Source organism: Sus scrofa, chromosome 5, assembly GCF_054392235.1.
Source record: "Sus scrofa isolate SSC_HxYL_T2T_F1_AM1 chromosome 5, Sscrofa_HxYL_maternal_Yorkshire_Landrace_v2.0, whole genome shotgun sequence".
Lineage (NCBI taxonomy): Eukaryota > Metazoa > Chordata > Mammalia > Artiodactyla > Suidae > Sus > Sus scrofa.
The window spans coordinates 40,217,536-40,230,225 of record NC_139387.1 but is presented as its reverse complement, the minus strand read 5'-3'; the positions used below and the strand labels follow the sequence as shown (position 1 = coordinate 40,230,225).

The 12,690-nt window shown below is 36.9% G+C and overlaps 1 protein-coding gene across 8 annotated transcripts in view; it reads right to left on the bottom strand.

The window, feature by feature from the left end:
* TRHDE (thyrotropin releasing hormone degrading enzyme) overlaps positions 1-12,690 on the bottom strand; it is a 583,967-nt gene that overhangs the window by 369,067 nt on the left and 202,210 nt on the right. For all 8 annotated transcript variants that reach the window (XR_014803635.1, XM_084956344.1, XM_084956345.1 and 5 more), the window contains one exon: positions 2,320-2,593. Coding sequence is in view for 7 of the 8 variants with exons in the window: in XM_084956344.1 (XP_084812470.1) it covers positions 2,320-2,593 (274 nt within the window). In the remaining variant the exon portion in view is untranslated. The remainder of the gene's footprint in view (positions 1-2,319; positions 2,594-12,690) is intronic.

Genomic DNA, 12,690 nt, shown 5'->3' with positions numbered 1-12,690 from the left:
TTTTCATGATTATGTATTATTTTCATTATTATGTTCTTTAATAATGGTATTAATTTTATAAGCACCAGATTTTATTTTATAAATAGGTTCTACAGTGATTTAGATTGAAAGTAACAGTGAGAAAAGTTTATTTAGCCAAACCAAATATTCAAAACCTAAGCTATGAGGGGAGGGAGAGGGAGTGGGGTGGATTGGGAGCTTGGGGTTAATAGATGCAGACTATTGCCTTTGGGATGGATTAGCAATAAGATCCTGCTGTGTAGCACTGGGAACTATGTCCAGTCAGTTATGATGGGGCATGATAATGTGAGAAAAATGAATGTATACATGTACGTATAACTGGGTCACCATGCTGTACAGTAGGAAAAAAAAATGTACTGGGGAAATAACGATTTAAAAAAAAAGTGAAATTGTTAAATTTTTAAAAAAGAAAAAACATAGGGTGGGGATTATTAGGATATTTTTCCTTTAAAGACCTTTTAACCACATTTTTATGTTGTCAAAATAAAAATAAAATGACTCATAAAAAATTAAAAAATTAAAAAATACAAAGCTATTTACTCCCTATAGAATAAGAATATAGATTTCTATTCACTTCTTCTGTTATGTTTGAGCAACAATGAATATGATGGCCACTGGACAAGGAGAATCATTATCTGAATTTGTGTATAGACGCACAGGTGAAATGGTGAAACAGAGCTCCTAGGGCACGGGGAGGGCAGCCCAAAACTTGTGATCAAACTGATAGGAGTTTGTCTTGCTGCTCTACCATTTACTTACTTTTGACTCTGGCAAAGTTACTTTATTTCTTTAAACTTAAATTTACTCTTTGGGAGTAAAATTTGGGAAAATGATTGACATGAAAATTCAAATAAATGCATATTTATTGTGTAGGTCACTGAAATGAAGAGAAAGTTGTTAAGTTGGCAAGGCCTAACCTAGCCTGACTAATGCAACACAACAGCATGTAAAAAGTGCTCAGAACACCATGGTGTCACAAGAGGTAACTACCATAAAGAAACCAACCAGTTCTTGTTACAAATGTATTTATTTTTCTTTTTTTGGCTGCACCGGTGGCATGGGGAAGTTCCCAGGTCAGGGATCGAATTCACATCACAGCAGCAACCTGAGTTGCTGCAGTGACAATGCCAGAACCCTCAGAACCACACAGGAACTCCCCTCATTATAAATTTAATACAGAGAGTGAATTCTCTGCCTATCTTCTTTTATCACCCTTCTCTAAGTACCCATTTCCATACATTTGGGTGCTATGGGCTAAAATAAGCTTTGTACATTATAGGAATTCTAGCATAATGGCAGAACTTATGTATAAGAAAGTTCACTGAGCATTGTTAATCACTGAAAATCAGAAAAATTAAAATGTTCATCTGCAGAAGGACAACAAATTTTGATATATTCAACCATTCCATTCAGATAAACCACAAAAACATAATTTAAAGTAAAAAATAAAATGAAATAAACATGTTTCAGGATGCTATCCACAATATAAAATCACATATGAAATTTTAAAGCATGGACTATACTGTAAATAGATTGATACTTAATAACATTCTTAATAAGTGTATGATAATATGCTTGGAAATGACAAACTCCAAATTCAAGGCAATAGTTAATCTCAAAGGGAACAGGTGAGGCTTTCAGATGAGGCAGGTGTACACAGAGAGCTTAACTCTATCCAAAATGTTTTAATTCCTCAAAAATTAAGTAAGACTGAGCAAAGATGGTAAAATGTTTAGATTCTATAGAGCTAGGCCAGTAGGTATGTGAAGTTTATCACATTCTTCTTCACATTTTCTGTATATCTGAAATATGTCACAGAAGTTCCCTTGTGGCACAGCGGGTTAAGGATCCAGTGTTGCCACAGCTGTGGCTGCAGGTTGCAAGTGCAGCTCAGGTTCAATCCCTGGTCTGAGAACTTCCACATGCCACAGATGCAGCCAAAAAAGACTAAAACAAAGTCTTTTTTAAAAAAAATTCACAATAAAAAGAAACAGCTTTCCCAGTCATATAAATAAAAACAAGCAATTTCCCATAACAGACAACAGCTGTTCCCAGTGATAATCAGGAGATGATGAGAATGCAGGGGTGGGGAGTGATTAAAGTAATAAGAGGGCTGGAAAAGAGGGTATAGAAGAGAAGTTCCTGTCTGAATCTTTGAAACCAGGAGGATAATTTTCCTTCCAAGGATTAAGGAAAGAATTCAGCTATATAACATGTGAAGAGAACAGAAATGATTCATTGTTATTTTGGAAATAAGTGTAGTCTATCCAAAGACAACATTAAGCTTAAAATACTTACTACAACCCCACTCTTTGTGGTAGTTTCTCTGTAGGTGAAGTTGCAGATTGCCCAGGCTAAGTAATACGTGGACATGAGAGGGGTCTGTGAAAAGTGATCCGTAACCCATCCATCTTCCTCAAACACAGACGTTTCCACTGGCATATTGGATAAAGATAGATAGGTTGCTTGATGCTTGATGCTGATTTTGAAAGTAGCCTTGTAGATTGGCTCATCAAAACAAGGAAATGCCTTTCTGGCATGTGTAGGTGAAAACTGAGTAACACCAAGGAATCTAGAAAAAAGAAAATGACATTCTCAATTACATTTATGGCATGAGTTAAGTTATAAACACTTTCCATGCTTCTACTGATAAAAATCATATATTTCTGCCCACTTATAAGATTTTTTTTCTGAACCAAAGTGCATAAATAGCATGAAAACATAATTCATATGTATTTCCTCAACAATAAAAATTCTTCAGGGAAGTTTTTGTCCCAATTAAAGTAAATTCTCTAAACCCTGAGCCATGCTTCTTCAACAAAACATTACATTCACAGAAAAACAACTCATCATATATATTGGCAAGTGCTGGAAGATAGTGGTTCTCCTTCACTCTTTTCTGAAGCTTATAACCAGTAAAGACAGAGAAACCAAAATCCAAAACTTGCCATCAGATATAAGTAGGACATAGATCATCACTGAGAAACATTCGTGTCCTCAAGTTTCAGGAAGACACGGCCTAATTTTGTGATGGAAAAGGACTTTGAAACCCCACCAAACTCAGTCTGCATTCTGGCTCCATGACATTTCTTAGCCGTATCATCTTGGATGATTACTAAATTTCCCTAAGGTGTAGAGTTCATTGCTTAAAAGGAAATAATCAAGCCTAACCTAAAAAGCATTGCAAAGCTTAATAGAATAAAAAAGGGGGCTGTAAAGCACCCATCACTGTGAATGGATGAATAGCGTCCAACAGGCAGCTAATAAAGGGTAGCCATGGATTCACATTACCTTCGACCTTTTTTGGAGCGCTGAAACACATTTACACAGAATAATCCAGAGATTACACAGTGGAAAATCCTTTTGGTTCTTACTACTCATAAAATATCTTTACTATATAAATGATATTATATGTGAACATAATAAATTAACATAAATATCTATACAATAAGCATGTCAATGTGTGTGCATATATATATTATAATATTTAATGCTCTCAAGTTTTCAGATCAAGCTGCAAAGTTGCATCTCATTAAAACTCAAACTAGAGGCACCCTCTACATTCTTTCCCTGTTAGGGTTACAAATGAAAACACTCAAATTAAGTACTTTAAGAAGGACATTCTTTTAACGTAGAAGAGCCATTATTTATGAAAACATTCATGACATAAGTTAATTAAACTTTTTAAAAAATACCAGTGAAAACAATGTAAGGCAAGTCAATATCAGACCCTTCATAAAACATTACTTAGTGCTGCAGCCATTCCCTTAAAAGGCCTTTTCCCCCCACAAGTGGTTCTGCCACCACTCCCCTCTCCTTCATCCACAGTGTCTGTGGTTAATCTAACATGGCACACTTTCCCACTGAGCCCAAACTTGGCCTCAAAATTATTCTCAGCACAGCACTTCAGGCAGTTACTACAATCAATAGGGGTTGACATGTGTATTGAATCTTATTGGCTATCCTTGGCTCAAACCATGAAATGTAAATGTTTATACCTTTTTAAAATTATGAAGCTTACATGTATCCCTGAGGGCCTACTTTTAAAAGCTTAGTTCTAAAATAGAGAAAAATAAGATATTTTTAAGATTAATTATATTCTTACTCGCAGAGAGACGGGTCTTGAGAATTATCTAGGAAACAGAACTGAGCTGCTGTGTACCAGGCCTGGGTAAATCACTTAACTGCCTGAGTCTATTTTTTCATTAGCAGAAGGAAAATAATAACATTTTCCAGGCCTCCCTTACAAAACTGTCGAGATGATAAAATGAGATAATATATAGGAAAGAAGTTTTAACTATAAATCTTCAGAAAAATATAAGGTTAAAGTTGGAAGCAATCTTAGAAACAAATTGTCCAGCCCTCGTAAATTTCTAAAGTGAAAAAGCAGTTCCAGTAGAGTTAAGTGATTTATCCAAAGTTACACGGGCAATTAGTACAAAGCTGGGTCTAGAATTCATATTTCTGTGTCTAAGTAAAAGGTAATTGTATTTCAAAAACAGTAAAATTAATCTTTAGCCATAATTTATAAACAATGTTTTAACTTGACTACTGATAATAAAGCTTCTTCTTTCCAAATTTGCCAGCATATTGGTAATTTTTCCTTATTTTTCTACTGATAGTAATGTAGTTTTTGCTTAATGAAATGTTGGTAACTTTTAAATGCACCCATTTACAGTTTTCTTCAGTTTTCTCTCCACATGCTTTTTTCTTATGTTCATGAATTTTAAGTTTCAATTTTATTAATTAAAATGTCCACTGAGCTTCATATTTCTCTACTTAAGCTATTTTTAAAATACCTATGGAATTTAATACATGAGGAAAAGTGTTCCCTTTTAACTTTCAGGTATCTGAGAGCTCCAGTTCCAGCTATTAAAAAACAAATATTGTCTGCTATGCGTGAGATTTTCACTATATCAGGTACATGGCAGGATTTTTAAAAAAAAAATAATAATAATCATTTTTGTCCTAAGGTCTTTGCAATCTACCTAGAAAGAGAAATATATATATGATACATAACAAACAACTAATAATACTAGGGAAAAGTTCTAGAAGAGTTTGACAGAGAGGTTGCAATTAGAATGTATTAGTCATTAAGTAAAAATCAAAGGTGTCTTTGATATTAAGCAATTAAAGGGTAGGAATTTATTAGATGTAGAAAATCTAAATACCTCTGAGCTAATGAGAAATTAATAAACCAAATATTTATGCAGAAGAATCATATTGTGTTCAAGTCCCTTTCTGCCTCTCATAGTAAGTAAATATGTGAGTAAGGCTAGTAATTTAAATCTCTGATTCTCAGGGTTGAAAGGGACTATAAAGATCGAGTGACTTTTTCTGCAATTAATGCTCTTAATGAATTCATACACACAGTATATATCTATGCACCAAGGGCTAGCATATATTCTGATAATGTCTAAATGAGGAAATACCAATTTCACAGTCTGTCACCTGAGGATGATTGCAACTGAATTTCAATTCAGTATTTAGCAAATCAAAACAAGCCCCTTGGAAACGAAGAGCAGTTGGACTAGATTACATTTAGGGTCTTTTCCAAGCTCGAGATCCTAGAACTTGGAACAAATATTAGCTATAAAATATTCCCTGAATTTGATGAGATGTTGTTAAAATATTACATTACTGCTAAATAGCTTTTTTACTACAAGATCTATAATGCATTTGCTTCTCTTAGTCATCATTTTTGAGTGTTCGATACTGTGGAAAAAAAAGATAAATAAATATGCTTCCCTCCCTCAAGGAGTTTATACTCTTATAAAATAAGTAAAACATATGCCTAAACAGGAATCTTACAAAAAGCCATGGCAATGAGGGAAAATGTATGAAGAAATTACATCCCCCAAAGTAGGATTTCTCAACCTTGGCACTAATGACTTTTTTTTTTTTTTTTTTTTTTTTTTTTTAATGTAAGCATTTGGTCGTTCAGTGGCAGACTTCTCAACAATACTGACATTTTAGGTTGGGTCATTTGTCTTTGTCCTGCCATCTTGGGCACCGTAGGGTGTTTGGCAGCATCCCTGGGCTTCTACCACTAGATGCCAGTAGCAGCCCCTCCCCAGCTGTGACAACCTAAATGTCTCCAGACACTGCAATCATTCCCTGGGAGGCAGAACTAATCCAGGCAAGAATTGGTGCTCTTAAGAACTACAGGAAGGCTTTATGGAGGAGGAAGCCTAAGAAGTGGTATTGAAGCTTAGGTGGTTACTTTAAGGGTCGGAGACAGACGGAAGCAAGTTGAATACAGGTAGCACAGAAACAAGGCTTTAAAAAAGCTTTGATTGTGAGAAAAAAGAATGTATATATGCATGTGTGACTGGGTCACTTTGCTGTACAGTAGTAAATTGACAGAACACTGTAAAAATAAAAATCATTTAAAAATAAAACTGAATAAAAAAATGCTTTGATTTAGGGAGTTCCCTGGTGGCTCAGTGGGTTAAAGGTCAGGTGTTGTCATTGCCATGGCTCAGGTTACTGCTGGGGCACGGGTTCGATCCCCAGCCTAGCCTGGGAACTCCTGCAAACTCCTGCAAGCCCAGAGCGTGACCAAAAAAGAAAGCTTCGGCTCACATACTGAGTTAGCACCTTGTCTGCTCTTTACTGGTTCCAGTTTTGTCAGAGCACAGTATTGCCCGCCTATCTCCAACAACTCTCTCACCCTTGAGAGCCTCCCTTCTAACAAAGAGAGCCAGCTTCAGGCTCAGTTCCCTCAACAGGCAACAGTGTCTGTTCCGCTTCAAAAATATAATCTTGTCTTCACTGCATATATTTTATGGTTGCCTTCTATTGGTGGAAGTGAGACTTCTTTTCTGCTTACTGTCATTACAAATATATCAGAGACCTCCAGAGAAGGTGATTTGGAGGAGAAAATAATGAGTTTGATTTCTGAGTAAATTTGATTTTGAGGTGACAGCTGTACACCAGGTAGAAAAAAATACAAAAAATTCATTAAAAATAGAAAACACTTTAATATATAGTAAGGCTATGAAATACACATGTAAATAGAACAAGATGTAAAATAAAACAGCAGGCAGCAGAAGGTAATGGGGAAAAGTCTTTTGCTGTCTATTTTTCTCCTGCTTTCTGAAACAAAATCATTTTTATCTTTTAATGAATCCTTCTATTATTGTAAAAAAAAAATATTCTCCTTCCAGAAGTGACATCCTGGAAGTGTTATTCCAAGAATGTCACTTTAGCATAACTAGAAAAATATGAACAATATACATGTATTTTCATTCTCTTCTATCTAAAATAAATTACTTGATTTCTTAACAACTTGTCCATTTGACATTTTGGTTGAGCTAAGAAGGAGAACTTAAAGCTCTATGTTGCCTCTGAAGGATATAGAGAATTGATTTCTGCTTATTTCTGCGGAAGTTCACTAGGCAAGCTACTTGTGTCAAGTCATTATGATAAGATTCAGCATAAGTAATGCATTAACGTTGGTTGATATTGCCAACAAATTACAGTATGCAATACAAACAATTTCTGTTCCATCATTTTCAGTTTGCCTTTTCATAAAGTTAAAACATGCAGAGGAAACAAACATTTGCATAACGCTGTTAGTATTCAGATTGATTCATGACATTTCATTGTGGAACCCACCAAAACCAAGTGAACCTCACGAAACGGCAGGGCATATCTGAGAGATTTCCGTTTTGGCCACATCTATACAGACCACACATACGCTCAGTGGAAAATGATCTTTGAACTTGCTTCTACTGCAACTGCAATTTGCCCAGTGTTGCAAGAGTTTAAGGTTGGTAATAAAAACTCCCAAGATCTAAAGAAATGATCCAGTGGATCAACATCTATTTACTATTCAACTGTTTGCAGTAACTGAGCAAAGTTACAAGGTCATGGAAGTTACACATGTTCCATTTAAAGTTAAGGCTGTTAATCAAAATGCAAATTATTACTCAATGACAAAACATTTTAAGCCAAAATGGGTCGTTGTTTAGACTGTGTGTTTTTATGTACTTCAATGAGTCATTAAAACTCTGCCATTTCACAAGAGAAGTGTTCCTGCTGAATATTCAGTGATATAAGCAAGCGTGTAGACTTTTTTTTTTAAATAACCATTCTAGTAAACTAAAAGCATAATGCAATAATTCCAGCAATATGTATGTAGGAAGTGGTGCATATGTGAATAATCGTGTTATAAAAACAGAGCATAATATTCATAATTGTTTTCATTTTTATGCACTAAATACTCATCAAAAATGAGTACTTAGTACTTGATCACCACTGATGAAGAGTATTATGAAAGCACAAAAATTACTTTCCTGAGCCGTAGTATTAGGTATTCATTAGAATAAACTAGTATCTGAGATTCATTTGTTTAATATTGGAAAGAGAAAAGGTATTATGTAAGTATTATAGAGTACCACTACTGGTAGAACTCAAAGAAAGTCGTGTAAATTGTATCCCCTGGTACTTGGGGTTTTGCTATTTCCTGTTCTGGCTTCCAGTGACAAAAAAGGCACCCTCCTGCCCCTTCGGTCGCTGGCTTCTTTTCTCGTGGCTGACAGAAAGCAGTGCCATAACCAGAGTTGTGCGTTCCCTCTGTTCCACACACTCTACTGCTTCCTCAACCCTTCTCCATCTCACAGAGTCTGGACCAAGCGTGGGGTTTCTCTGGCTATGAAACAGCACACAGCCTTTCTCGTCACTGTTTTATTCATCGTCAAAAGAAGCAGAAGCTCTGCTTCTTTTGCTCCCTGTTTATTGAACTCTGTGCTTAGGGGGCAAAACAAACAGCCGTGGAAGGAACGACCATTTCCCCACCGTCTTGCTAGTAAGGGGACACCTAAGGCAACAACATTGAGCCTGAATGACCTTGTACCAGCTCAAAGAATAGATGTCCAGCCTTGTAACAATATAATCATAGAATCATATTTCATATGAAATTTGACAGTTGGTAAGCACATATCCCACAAATTACTTCACTCATGTAATCCTATGGAAGAGGATATCATTATGCCCATTTTCCAAATAAAGAATCCAGACACAGAACAATTAGGAAACTTAGCCAAGGTCATAAGGCTAATGAGTGGCAGAATCAAGGCATAAATCGAGGCAGTCTGGTCCCAGAATGTCCCTGTGCACACTGTACACACACACATGCACACACACACACATACATTTCCATCAGCAACACAACCAAAAGCGGCTTGAACCTATTCTTAAAAGAAATAAAAAGTAACCAACGGCACAAATTTTAAAACTTCATTCTTTTTCCATACTCTGGTTGTTTGGTTTTTGGTTTTGGTTTGAGTGTAGTCCTGGGGAAAGATCTAAATAATTAAGCTAAAACATTACCCTGCATATCAACACAGGTCTGCACTGGGAAGAATCAACTCACCTGAGCCCCTCTGTCCCTGCATAAGTGCCAGATTTCCTTAAACCCTAGGGCCACTCTTCATGCAGAGACTGAGAAGGCACACCTGGAGGCAGGGAAGGCAAGAGTGGGGGCCTGGGACCCTTCACCCCAGTTCAGGCCCACTAATAAAATGTTGCCAGTCTAACTCCACCCTCACAGTACCCTCATCACCATCCAGCTGTGCCTGTCTGTGAATCGATTCCAGCTGTCCAAAACACTGGAAAGGGGCAGAAGTAGTTTGCATCTTTATAGTCTCTCAAATTCTATGTCGCAAAATCCCCTCTGTTGGAGAGAACATCTACTCTCTAGTGGCAAAAAGCAGGATTGCATGGGTCTCTGAAAAACTCTGGAGGAACCCAGCCATCACTGTAAATCTCAAAGGATGTAAACGACACACAAAGATAAGGCCCATGCGGTGATGATCACACTGGTGGGTAGGAGGATGAGCCTGGGGCTACAGAGCGATGCCCTTCTGTACAGACTGTACAATGCGTATTAAAGGTAGGCTATTTCTTCTTCACTCTTTTTCTATCATTCTTTGAAGTTATGCTTAAAGAAGTGAGTCCTATCTTGTAATCACATCATCCAAATGTCATCATCATCCTCAAGCAAAACCTAAACTATTGCCCTGTACTATTCTCTCAAGCCCATCCATCTACACAGTGGCAAAAAGTGGTCTGACGAAATGAACATGTTATGCAAACCAAACACAGAAAATCAGTCGCGGGTCTATCTTTGCCTGAGAGAGATCCAGAGCAGACAGGCTCTGTTTAGACTTGTTCTGAATAAATAAAAACACAAGCAAATTAATTTAACTCTTTCATAAATAAGGTATACTTTATTACTATCCAGGGCTATAAAAAAAAAAAACACAGCAAGACAAACACCACCTGTATAGATTTTCCTCCCTGAATGAGTCAGTATTAAATGGTCAAAACTTTTTTCCCAGGGTTCACGCCATGGCTCAGCAGAAACAAATCTGACTAGCATCCATGAGCATGCAGGTGTGATCCCTGGCCTTGCTCAGAGGGTTAAGGATCTGGTGTTGCCATGAGCTGTGCCGTAGGTTGCAGATGAGGCTTGGATCTGGCATTGCTATGGCTGTGGTGTAAGCCAGCAGCTACAGCTCTGATTCAACGCCTAGCCTGGGAATCTCCATATGCCATGGGTGCGGCCCTAAAAAGACAAAAAAAAAAAAAAAAAAAAAAAAAAACCTTTTTTCCCCAATATTTTCTAGATTTAGTTTACTGGTGGCATTTTCAATTGTGACCAAAATCCAGCAGTGGACTCAGCTTAGCCATATGTGCCTGACAGGAAAACAGTGAGTTAAGTCCATTAAAGAATCATAAAAAAAGTTTTCACAGAAATAAATGGTTCTCCTGGATTTTTCAGTTCAGAGCCTTCTATAGAAGGGTAAAAAACCATATATTCCAACTCACTCACATTAAGATATCTCCTCTGCAGAGCAAATGGGAGAAATGAGGCTGCTTTCAACATAAAAACAACATGGTAGTTTTCCTGTTTTTATTAAATATCATGATTATGAATTCATTCCAGAAAAAGCATAAGGCAGCAAATCATGTATGCTAATACCACAAATGATCAACTGCCTACCCATAAAATCCTCTATGCGCTCCACAAGATTTTTGCAAAGGACTTTATTGCTATTCTCTTTGAGAACCACAATATTATCTTCCCATTTAACTTGGAGATCATGGTTTCCCTCTCACTAACCCTTAAGAGAAAAAGACCTCCTCTTCTCATTCTGTCTTCTGCCACTGTGGTAAGTCACAGACCCAAAGTTTGTCAAAGAAAAACAGTCTCCCTTTTGAAAGTGAAGAAAACATTCATTTACTTTGGGTAAATTTCTTCTTTCAATCCAACCATCTGGATCTAAATGAAGGTACCCTACTTTGAACACGGGTATGCTCACCATCTGGCTACCTCAAAACAGCAATAACTTCAGGTAAATGAGGATTTTACCCTATTTTAAGCAAGCACATTCCACTGTAGGATCTTATGGCATGAGTACAGCAACCCTCTGTACTTGCCTGCTGCCCACCTACTTGAGGGAAGAGTGAGTATGCATTCTGCCTACTGGAGACAATTTACTGATGTGTGTAAACATTTCAAATGTAAGCGAATCCATTTATTTGCAGTATTCAACAAGTGGCGAATTTCCCTTCAGCCAAATGATCAACCAAGAGTAAATGATCTACCTCAAGTGGAAGAGCCTTGGTCTCTAATGGGGAGCTTGTCCTATAACCTTTCTCTGCTGTAATATGGGAACCAAGAGAGGTAAGTTTTCCCTGTAGAACAAAACCAGGCTCCCTGCAATAGTTTATAGGGGATGAAACCTTTCAGGGGCCAAAGGTAGACAGCACATAGTGAAGTCTAATTGTCCTGCCCTGACCCAAATTATTTCTCTCAGACCTCTGAGGAGTGAGTCAAAGAATCAGATTGACTGGGTATTAACGAGGTGTTTCCACATAGATTGAGTAATGTAGACTGGATGGCAGGGCAGTACTGCTCTTTTTAAATATTTCAAGTTGCTCAGTGTGACTCCCCATTGGCAGATTAAATATTTATTTTCATTACAGAAATTATCTGGCTACTTAAATTGGCAAAAATTATGACTAACTAAAGACCAAGATATTTAATCATTAATCAAATGAAAATGTAGACTTTGCATCGATGTCCTTTTGGAAAGTATGTTTTTAAAATGTCAATTTACTTTGTGCTTGGGGGACAGATCATCACCAATAAAAGTCTAACTCTAGCTGAGTCCGTGATATCAGTGTGTTTAAAAATTCTCCAAATAGCCACAGAACAGCCAAAAAAAAAATTTAATATATGTAATGTTGACATAAATGTGAAATGTTGGATTAGATTTCCCTTGCCTTACCAACTCCAATAGAAACATCTAAGAAATTATCGTATTCACTCTGTTATTAAAGGAAAAACTAGGAACAAGGACTCTAAGAGGCTATTTAGAAATAAAAACTATCCTGGAATCTCCAGAAACACCAAATCCTATGCTGCTATTGGCATACAGAGTTTAGCCATATGTGCACCAGGTTAAACTCTTGCATCTTCGGGGGAAACTGAAGGAGAGAGTGTGAATACAAATAGGCACTAAGGTACAAGAAATCAGTTATGGGTCAAGCAGGAACATCTGGTCTTTTTAAGAGCCCTGTTAATTTGAAAGCTCTGACCAAAACAAGCTCAATTCACCAAATATATTTAGGCATGGCTCAAAAAACAGGATGTGT